Source organism: Branchiostoma floridae, chromosome 4, assembly GCF_000003815.2.
Source record: "Branchiostoma floridae strain S238N-H82 chromosome 4, Bfl_VNyyK, whole genome shotgun sequence".
Lineage (NCBI taxonomy): Eukaryota > Metazoa > Chordata > Leptocardii > Amphioxiformes > Branchiostomatidae > Branchiostoma > Branchiostoma floridae.
The window spans coordinates 27,201,519-27,212,645 of NC_049982.1; the positions used below are offsets into that span (position 1 = coordinate 27,201,519).

At 42.0% G+C, this 11,127-nt stretch overlaps 1 protein-coding gene across 2 annotated transcripts; it reads left to right on the forward strand.

Moving 5' to 3' along the window:
• Positions 1-4,992: 4,992 nt before the first annotated feature.
• Positions 4,993-9,538, forward strand: LOC118412778 (zinc finger and BTB domain-containing protein 18.3-like). Of its 2 annotated transcripts, none has more exons than XM_035815795.1 (6): positions 4,993-5,051; positions 6,333-7,146; positions 7,468-7,552; positions 8,125-8,259; positions 8,681-8,843; positions 9,286-9,538. In XM_035815795.1, exons 2-6 carry the CDS (start codon positions 6,412-6,414, stop codon positions 9,350-9,352), a joined length of 1,185 nt encoding a protein of 394 aa, XP_035671688.1. In that variant the 5' UTR covers positions 4,993-5,051; positions 6,333-6,411; the 3' UTR covers positions 9,353-9,538. The 2 variants fall into 2 exon arrangements, with proteins under 2 accessions (XP_035671688.1, XP_035671689.1); XM_035815796.1 differs by having other exon boundaries at positions 5,009-5,068.
• Positions 9,539-11,127: the final 1,589 nt, after the last annotated feature.

The following is an 11,127-nucleotide window of genomic DNA, read 5'->3' on the forward strand; positions in this document are numbered from 1 at the left end:
ATCCCTTTGCTTGGCCACCATCCCTGCCTGTACGCCGTCCTCCCATATGGTTTGCTGCGTGTACTTCTCAGCTGGCTGGTGGGTCTAAGTTGCTGAACTTGAGGTGGTATTATCAGACGTCCTCGCATCACACCCACGCGCGTTGTACTGAATGCTTCCTGTAACATATTTATCATATTGCATGTCCTTCGGGATGAAGCTATCCTTTCTCTTGAAAACCTGTACCACCTAACGAATACGTCGTTGGTTACGAATGTTCTACGACAATGTTGCTCTGTGTCTTGTACTTCAAAGAAAACGTACGTGTACCAAGAATCATAGCGATACAATAGCGTGTTGAAAAACGAACGAATGATACTCGTAATTAGTTCAAACTCCTTGCAGTTATACGTATATAAGTGCCAACTTTTAATCTTGTACTGTCCGTCCTAAAACTATCCACGACGTACTATTCTCTACATTGCACACCGTAATCTTCACAATTGTCGGCCTCGACTTCAGTGCTTCTGTAGATATTTTCTCAATCGTGTTAAAAACTGCTTGCCGTTCTCGTTATCTACACGGGGTCCATCAACAATCTGCAATGCCACAAATCTCACCAAAGTATCGGACAGTCTCGGTATGTACCATCACGAAGTTAACCAAAAACCTGTCGTAGTCAGCCAGCCAAACTGTACTATTCTCATTTCCTACATGTGGCTACCCTGCCGCACGACCAACTATATCAGCCTAGAGTTGTCCCTCGACTTGTCAAGTAACAAACCGAACGAAAACCAAGTCCTGTTATCAGCCTGAAGCTGTCCAATAACTAATAGTACGGCTCCATATCACACAAAAATTGTCCTTCAGTCTTAAACTCCACCTGTGGTTGTCCCACAACTTGTCGCATAACAAACAAAATAAAAAACTGTCCGCCAGCCATGTTACCTACCTAGGCTTGTCTAAACAACCTGTCGTGCGACCAACCACTAACACCTGGGTAACAAATTTGTAACAACGTATCGTGCGATAACAGAAAACTGTCTAACAGTCTCTTTACTTCTCTAGTCCAAAAACTTTCCAACAGTCTTGCTGCTTACCTGGGGTTACTCAACAATCTGTCGTACAACAACACACAAAACTATCTAACAGCCTTTTAATTCTCTGAGGTTGTCTAACAACCTGTCACACGACAACAACAAACAAAAATGTCCAACAGTTTTGCTGCTTACCTGGGGTTGCTAAACAATCTATCGTACGACAACCCACAAAACTGTCTAACAGCCTTTTTACTTCTCTGGGGTTGTCTAACAACCTGTCGCACGACAACAACAAACAAAAAATGTCCAACAGTCTTGTTGGCTTCCTGGAGTTGCTAAACAATCTGTCGTACTACAGCACAGCGTCACAAAACTGTCGAGCAGCCTTTTTACTTCTCTGGGGTTGTCTAACCAACCTATCGCACGACAACAACAAACAAAACTGTCCAACAGTCTTGTTACCTACCCGGGGTTGTCCAACAACCTGTCATACGACAACAGCAAACAAACAAAAACTGTCGTACACTGTTGTTACTCTACCTGGCGTTGTCTCACTGCCTGTCGCACGACCACAAACCAAACTGTCCAACAGCCCTGTTACCTGCCTGGTGCTGTCCCACAGCCTGTCGCACGACAACAAACAAAACTGTCCAACAGTCTTGTTACTTGCCTGGTGCTGTCCCACAGCCTGTCGTACATCAACCAACCAAACTGTCCAACAGTCTTGTTACCTGCCTGGTGCTGTCCCACAGCCTGTCGTACATCAACCAACCAAACTGTCCAACAGTCCTGTTACCTGGCTGGTGCTGTCCCACAACCCGTCGTACATCAACAAACAAAACTGTCCAACAGTCTTGTTACTTGCCTGGTGCTGTCCCACAGCCTATCGTACATCAACTAACCAAACTGTCCAACAGTCCTGTTACCTGCCTGGTGCTGTCCCACAGCCTATCGTACATCAACGAACCAAACTGTCCAACAGTCTTGTTACTTGCCTGGTGCTGTCCCACAGCCTATCGTACATCAACTAACCAAACTGTCCAACAGTCCTGTTACCTGCCTGGTGCTGTCCCACAGCCTATCGTACATCAACGAACCAAACTGTCCAACAGTCCTGTTACTTGCCTGGTGCTGTCCCACAGCTTGTCGTACATCAACGAACCAAACTGCCCAACAGTCCTGTTACTTGCCTGGTGTTGTCCCACAACCTGTCGTACATCAACAAACAAACTGTCCGACAGTCCTGTTACTTGCCTGGTGCCGTCCCACAGCCTGTCGTACATCAACAAACAAAACTGTCCAACAGTCTTGTTACCTGCCTGGTGCTGTCCCACAGCCTGTCGTACGTCAACAAACAAAACTGTCCAACAGTCTTGTTACCTGCCTGGTGCTGTCCCACAGCCTGTCGTACATCAACAAACAAAACTGCCCAACAGTCCTGTTACTTTCCTGGTGCTGTCCCACAGCCTATCGTATACATCAACAAACCAAACTGTCCAACAGTCCTGTTACTTGCCTGGTGCCGTCCCACAGCCTGTCGTACATCAACAAATCAAACTGTCCAACAGTCTTGTTACTTGCCTGGTGTTGTCCCACAACCTGTCGTACATCAACAAACAAAACTGTCCAACAGTCCTGTTACCTGCCTGGTGCTATCCCACAACCCGTCGTCCATCCACAAACAAAACTATCCAATAGTCTTGTTACTTACCTGGGGTTGTCCAACAACCTGTCGCATGACAACTACAAACAAAACTGTCCAACAGTCTTGTTACTTACCTGGGGTTGTCCAACAACCTGTCGCATGACAACTACAAACAAAAACTGTCCAACAGTCTTGTTACTTACCTGGGGTTGTCCAACAACCTGTCGCATGACAACAACAACAAAACTTTCCAGCAGTCTTGTTATCTCTCTGGGGTTGTTTACAGCATGTCGCACGACAACAGCAAACAAAAACTGTCCAACAGTTCAATTGTCCAACAAACTATTGCATGACACCAACCAGACAAAAAACTGCAAACACTTTTTTTTCTACCTAGGGTTGTCCAAGAACCTGTCAAGCGAGAAACCCAACAAAAAGCAAATCGGCTCATAAAAAAAACAAAAATCAAATCACCTGAAATCTCGCTACAAACTCGAGGTTGTCTGCCGACCTGACGAGCAACAAGATAACAACCTCTAGCTGAGATATAGGACACACCTTAGGAAAACTGCCGCAGTGAGCTGTCCGAGCGTCTTGAGGCCTGGTCCCTCAGCTTTTCGGTTTGCTGAATGCTGGCTGGTCCACAAAATGCAATGCCCAGAATCGCCGAACCTAACTTCAAAATTAAACAAAGCAAATATACAGAAAAAAAAAAACAAAAGGAAAATACGTAAAATAAGGCAACACGTTCGACTCCTTCCACAACAACAACAACAAACGTGATAGGCAGACAAAAAAACTATACCAAATACTGTCTAAAGCCTTTCAAAGAACGTAACTCACCCATAGAGCTACCAGTGATAAGTTGAAGCCTCCGACTCTTTCTAGATAAAAAAGGTCGGGCTCTGCTCCGAGCGTGCGGAAACTGGAACAACGTTGTACCGCTTCACAAAGGCTCCTATGGCGAAAAGACGGGGTAAACGGCAGCCCTAGCGGTGGCTCAGCTGTATCAACATACCTAACTCAAATGAGACAACACAAAAATTAATTATACCAAGCCTATTTTACCAAATAGAATCACTCACACCTGCGCACGCGAAACATGTGCGATGCGCAAACATATGCAAATTACGAGTCGCTAAACGAAATGAACGACAGAATAGTTGCTGACCAACAAAACACACCATAATCATACAAAAGGGGAAAACAGGAAAATAAAATCATGAAGGAACAAGAAAGAAAACAGCCGAGGGATCCACTAGAAAAACAGCCAACGTAGGAAGACAAATCAAAATGGAAAATTCCACAAGACGCCAAAAATGGCGGCGAGCTCAAAACCTTGCGTACCTGCTTGGCTTGTAAATCCTACGCCCGTAGGAAACTACTCTATCTTCTCTGTTGTCGGCAAGTTTCCCTACCCGTTCCCAGAAGGTCGTAGATATCGCAGACTTGTCCTGGTGAGTCTCACTGTCAAAAACAGTGTTACTGGTGCTCTGCTATGGAACGTCCGGCTCATTCACAAGGCTGCTGCGTCAGTCATGCTGGGGTCGGCCGTGCCGGCGGTGTGACTTGCCTTCTCCGTCGACGTTCTGCCAGACAGTACTGCATATACCTGTGATGTCTAACAAACGCCCAAAATAAGCGTCTATTCTCTCAGTGAGGCATGCTTTCTTCCATAACCCATACACAATGCCCGGCACGCCAGTGTCTGCGAGAAGAACGGACCTCAGCATGACAAAGAGCGATACACGTGCAAAACGCAGACAACTCACATTCGTCCCTACGCAGCAACAACTTCTCGCAGTTTCACAAAGCAAAATAAAATACGAAATCTTCATGACACTAAAAGGGCAATCTTCGAATTCTATACTCCCTGTAAACGCAAACGAGGTAAATACTCGGTCTCTCTTCTACACCCCGAAAAACCTGCTGGCGGTCTTTCTGTGGATCTTCTGTGTTTCCGTAGCCATGGCGTCGACGAACCGGCTGTGGGGAGGAGTCCGTCAAACTGCATGTGAATAGTCTATCCTGCCTTTATATGGGATTGGGTCTTCGCCTAATATAGGCATCGCCAATCACAGCGCAGGAAAGATAGTTCATTCCGTCCGCCATTCCGTATTTGGTACAGCTCACTTTACAAAAAAGGGGAAATACAATTTTCAAAACAACTTTATTGCCTTTGTATTAATAAAAAAATATACAAATAAGACTAAAATCTGTATGTACTGTATAAAATTATATGTTTTGATTATGAAAATTATTTTGTATAAAGTGGAGTGCGATTCTTCAAATATTGTGAACCCCCCCTTTTTTTATAGTAAAACAGTCTGGGTCAAAGGTCGGTCGCAGGCCTTGAAGACATGCCATGCCTGTCAGTGGTCCAAGAGGTAAGAAATAAGACAAGGTGGGAAATTCGAACCTATTTCCTAAGATAGTTGTAAAATGTCTTGGAGTGTCTGCTTGTCAAGTTTTGTAGGTGTTTGTGCTCCTTGGCTTGGGGCTTTTCACATCTGCAGCATTCATGACCATGTAATATGTGTGCATGACCTATATAATTGTGTAACACTCTTACATAAAATGGTAAAATGCACATTTTGATTAAATTAGTGGGTATCAAGATTTATTTAACGTCCTAACAGGTGTGTTGAAATTATATAGGGTAGTTTTTTAGTTCACAATTGCAAGTAGAAAGGTGCTGATAATTATTGCAATGGTTGTCATTCAAATGAGATATTACAACAGTACTGCCAGCCATTTTCACACCTAACGTTAGCCTACTTTGCAGACTTTTGAAGTTTATTTCTTTTGAGAGCGCTGATTTGTGAGTTTCAACATGGTGTAACAGTGGAGGGTAAACAGTCTGTATTAGTAGCGTCAAACAACAACGCCAATTGGCTGGTCAGCCTTTTGTACCATAGTGGTTAGCACGGCTTGATTTGTGATCTACCGGCCCGGGTTTGATCCCGGGTGTCGGCATGTTGTTTCTTTCTGTTTCTACTCCTTTCTTACATTGGGCTAAAATTCTAAGATTCGGGAAAAGGGAGTTTTAATACTTTTAGTTTTATGTATACCACAACTCGGGTACGGTAGAATAAGCTCCATTGCGAGTGGCTGCGAAAGAGGCTAGTTCACACCACTGCTTGTTAGCAAAGAGTGACTAAAATAAAAATTAAGCCATGTTGATTTGATTATATGGATGACATCCGCAAGCGCATCAATTTTCGTCCGTTTTCGAAAATAAAAAGTTTTCAACCATGCTTTGAATCGTACAAAGCGACTGTAAAAGAAGCAAATGCATACCCTAGATTAAAAGATAAAAAAAAATATTATAAATATGGCTATAATTTAATGAGTATAATGTCAACGTCAATTCCAATGTCGAGGAAGAAGACTTTGAAAATAAAAATGAAGAATTTATTGTTCGGTATTCAATACTCTATGTTTGTCATTTGTTCAACCTTCCAGACCACTTAAATGTCATAATGAAGGCAACTTTTTATTGGCCAATCTTTTTCTTATTGGCACGCTCTCGTCAGTTTTGGGATTCCCATCTAGGATATCATCCATACAATCAAATCAACATGACCTTCCCTGAATTACATGTAGACACAATTCAACATGGAGCCTTTGGATATTGTATATTTCTACCTTTTTTTCTCTGCATGCAGGTCATGTAAGATCCAGGAAGTCATCACTTGCACAGTGTTGAGGTTTAAAACACTGAGCTAACAAACAGAAGGAGAGGAAATGAGTGGGGCTATGCCATTGGATACATCACCATCTATATCTGACCAATCAGCACAAGTCTTCTTTGTACCATCTACCAATGGCGCGTCAGGAATTGACAACTCTAGTCAGATCCTTCAGGGAGAGAGTTTGCCAAGAATGCCTCAACAGGGAGGCATGTCTTCTTCAGAAAACACAGGAGGGGGAAACTCTGTCCTCCTAACTGCGTCCGATATCCTCCAGTCCCTTTCGATGGTACCCAACGGCCTGGCAGAGCCAGAATCACAGAGCCAGCATGACATGTCTGTCAGTAGCGTGGCTAACGCCGATACAGCAAACCCCAGCGGCGGTCAAGAAACGGTAGAAATCACCGCCAAATCCATCGTCATCCTCACGCCAAAGGGACAGGGGCAGATCAGTTTCAGTAACTCCCGGTTGGCCGATTCCCAACCGGCGAAGGAACTGATGGTACAGGGTGTACCGCTGAACATGCAGCCCATCGCGGCCACCTCCGTACCGTGTACCACCATGGCAACGCTCCCGCCTGGTTCCATCATCGTCACGCTGCCGCACGAAATGGAGAACCAAAATGGCGTCTGTAGCGCAAGGAAGATGCAAGCTGTGAAGGACAAGTCCATTCTAGGAAGGGAGAAACAGAAAAGGAAGGATGGAGTTGTTTGTGATGTTTGCAGTGCAGGGTTTAGTACGAAACACAGCCTCCTTCGTCATAAGCAACTTCACAAGGCTGACACTGAGGTTAGAGGAGTTTGTTATCTCTGTGAAAACAGAGTTATTGTTTTCAGTCTGTATTAGTATATCCTTGTATGTATGCATTCATAGTTCGCAAATTTGGATTAATGGAAATGGTTAAATATCCTGTTATGTCAAGAAATTGAAAGCTCAGACTTTTATTTGATAAATAGTAAATCATGTTAAAAGATAATTTTTTTGGGACTCGAATCTACTAGTAAGATGTTATAATTTGATTCAAAACAGGTTCAGAAAACTGGTACTAATCTGTATATGTAAGAAGTTGTAATTGTGAGTTAAAAATAAATCATTATGTTTTCCCTTTAGGAGGACCACAGACCTGCATGTGAACTGTGTGGCAAAAGGTTTCACCAGATGTCAGATCTGAGGAGACACGTCCATACACATACAGGTGAGCATGTGCATCTTCTTAGTATCATATTATGATACATAAACTTCAATCCATTTTTTAAGAAGACAGTCACAATATAATGATATTCTGATCCTTTCTTGTGCTTTCTGTTTCATCTATAGACCTAACAGCTCATTGCAGGCAGGATAAATTAAAACAAGAAAGTTTACATCTTGAAGCAAATACATGTACTGTACATCTAATGTTTATATGTTCACATATGCATGGTGTTGCCTAACAAACTGCGGCTTTGTTTATTCTTCCACAAACACATTCATATTGATTGCTGGATGGTGACCAGCCCCACTAGCTCTGTCCTGCCACTTGCTACATGATGTAATCAAACAACCACAGGTTGTCTGCTACACATGTACTTAACTTACTATGGTGATGCTGTCTGGTCCAGGTCATTGACCTTAAATTATCTGCATTTGGTTGGAGAAGAAAAAGAGGAACACTGTATACATTTATTTAAATGTAGTACTGAAGACTTCTTGCATAGCTCTTTACCAATGTCATCATATTGAATATGAAATAAAACTTACCTACTGAATGTACTTGACATTGTGCAGGTACGGAGCCGTACCGTTGCCAGCTGTGCGGGCGGGGTTTCCTACGCCGCAGTGATCTCAGCACCCACCTGAGGTTCCACAACAAGGCCAAACCCTTCCAGTGTGCCTTGTGTAACAAGACTTACTACCAGTCAGGTATTCTGTTTTTTTTTGTGTAGAGTAGACCCTTGTAGTGCCTAGTGGCACATTGGTACGTAGTTTAAGTAGTTAGGTCATATGTTATCAAGGAAGTGTTGCTAGTTTTTACGCTTTAACAATTGCTTAAGGTACCTCCTCAAACACATGGACTCACTTTTTATGCCCCTTTGGAAAGATGGGTGCAACCCTATCAAAGATCAGGATTGAACTGGGATCTCCAAGTTTGAAAATTGATGATGATTAATTCAAACCAGGAGTTTAACTGTGTGGTTGCTACCAGTTTAAGCTACAGGGACATGTTTTTGTTTGTTTGTTTTGCATGACAAGTAAACTGCCTTTAGATGTTACACACCTGTTTTGTAGGTATACAAATATCTTGATCTCACAGATCTTGGAACTCTTGTTTCCTTGCTTTAAGGTGACTTGAAGAGGCACATCCGCAGATCCCACGAGCAGACTGCAGACCTGGCCTGCCCCCTGTGTGAGAAGATGTGTGCTACAGAACGGTCTTTCCAAACACACCTCAGGGCACAGCACAACAGTACTAGTGTTCTCATGACACAGCACACAGGACAACTCAGGTAATGGCTCTGGCATTCCTGGACATTTCCATCTACGATCAAATTCATTGGGAAACAGGGATGATAGCAAACTTCCATATAATATCGTTAATGTCTGTGTGTGTGCATGTATGTTTGTGTATGTGTCTACAGTCTGTGTATGTTTGTGTCTGTATGTGTGTGCGTATGTTTGTTTCAGTGTTAGTGTTAGTGTGTGTGTGCATGTATGTTTGTGTATGTGTCTGCAGTCTTGTATGTTTGTGTCTGTATGTGTGTCCGTACGTTTGTTTCAGTGTTAGTGTCTGTGTGAGTGTACACGTGCGTGTATGTGTGTGTGTGTTGGAGTGTACGAGTTTGTCTATATGTGTCACTGTGAACTTTTGTTGTTACGTTTAAGGTTTTATCAGTCAGTAATATCTCAGTTTACCTTGTCAAAGTGATGTTGATATTACATGTACTACAGGTCAGCCATGGGCAGAGGACAGACTTCTGTCACAAGTGTGCAAGAAAAGGCTGGGCAACACGTGTAGCCGGTCAGCAGTGTCCAGGGGTGTGTAAATGGTCAGCGGTGTGTAGCTGGTCACTGGTGTCCAGGCAAGGCTGACTGGAGCCAAGTTGTGTTGTTATGGATATTAAATGCTGTAACTAATTACTGATAGCAAATTATAACTATACCACAACAGAGATGTATTGAAAATACACCAGGAGATATTGAAAGGCAGCAAAAATCATTCTCATATGCAGGGCCTGGCCTGCGGCCAGTGTACAAAATACTTTAAGGCGACTATGCTAAACATGACTGAGGTTTCTACTTTTGTGGGCATGGCCCCTAACCATCCATCCTATTTACTTAAAGTTAGAAAACATTTAAGCAATTGGTATTTACTTAAAGAAAACATGTAAGCAATTCACCCACCAATTTAATTTCTTGGTTCACGGATTCGCTCGCTCCTATTTTTTTGAAAAAAAAAAAAAAAATAAAATTTACCATTCAGCAAATTTTCACCATTAATGAAACCATTCACCAACTTTCTGGTGTAGCAAATTGGCCTTTATATTATAAGCTCCTTAAAGTGTGGGTACAGGTGCTGTTACTGTACAATAATAGTGTTTTTGTACTTTTTTTAAGCTGAAAACCTTTTTTTCTTTATGTTTTGGATTAGCTTGGATTACCTTTACCCCAACCATTTTACAATTTTTATTTTTATTTTTATTTCGCCCTCTCGCTCCATATTTTTTATGAAAAAATCCGTGAACCAAGAAATTAAATTGGTGTGGCCTTCGATTGGCTGACAGTTGGTTAGAGGCCACGTCCACACAGGTGGAAAACTCAGCCCGGTTTAACAGAGCCTTCTCAAGGTACATTGTATTGTGTAATGTTACGCTATTTCAGATACTGCAGTTTGAATCCTCTGTCCGTCGACTTGATGCCCCTAAATACCGATTTTAAGAACAACGAATATAGGTTACCTCACAGATAAAGGTGAATGAGCATTATATAGGTTAAGGGCGAGGCTTTGCTTCAGTTGTAGGAAAAAAGGCAATTGAATTGACATTCCTACAATTATATAGTGCTGGGAATACATTGTATAAATTATTTAGTCTCATTGTTAACTTAAGGGACCACTTGAAATGGTACAATCTTCCTTCCTGGCCATGCTGCTATGAAGACTAACCTAGAAATTATTGTATTATGTTCCATCAGTCTTTTTTTTTACTCACCTATGCAAGAATTTTATGTTTTTGACAGTACCCTCGTGAAAGGAAAAAAGTGATTTGGGCTCGAAAATGTGCTTTATACATTTTGTGACTTTTGTGTAAAAATGCAGTTTTGCATCTTGAATGCAAATGACTTAAATGTGTTTTGAAAATGTGATTTTTGCTGTAGACCATTGTTGGGTACAAGGTAGGCTAATATAATGTGTTTTTTTTTGCTGCTGTTTTCTTTCTCATGAAGTACAGATTTTTCTGTACATGTAGGTCTTTCCTTGAATCAAGGTTGATTTTGTAATGGCTATGATAGCAAAAAATGTGATCAAGAAGTATTGAAGCACAAAAGATTTCCATAGAATTTAATGTACTATGCTGTGAGGTGAGGTTTGCCAAATGTGTAATTATACATTTATATACAGTCTGTTTCTTGTTAGTTTGCTTTGATAACAAGCCTGGCTTGAAACATGCATCATCTTGGGAACAATTATGTTCATAATACTGTAATATCAAGTCATTTTTAATGTGATGAATCTACATGTAATTTGAAGCTGCTAATCAAGAAAAGTAGTAACCCAAGACCACAATTTAATTT

Coding starts and splice junctions, on each gene's coding strand:
- LOC118412778 (XM_035815795.1), top strand. CDS start 6,412: ATGAGTGGGGCTATGCCATTGGATACATCACCATCTATATCTGACCAA. Junction 7,553..8,124: donor ACACGTCCATACACATACAG/GTGAGCATGTGC, acceptor GACATTGTGCAG/GTACGGAGCCGTACCGTTGC. Junction 8,844..9,285: donor CAGCACACAGGACAACTCAG/GTAATGGCTCTG, acceptor CATGTACTACAG/GTCAGCCATGGGCAGAGGAC.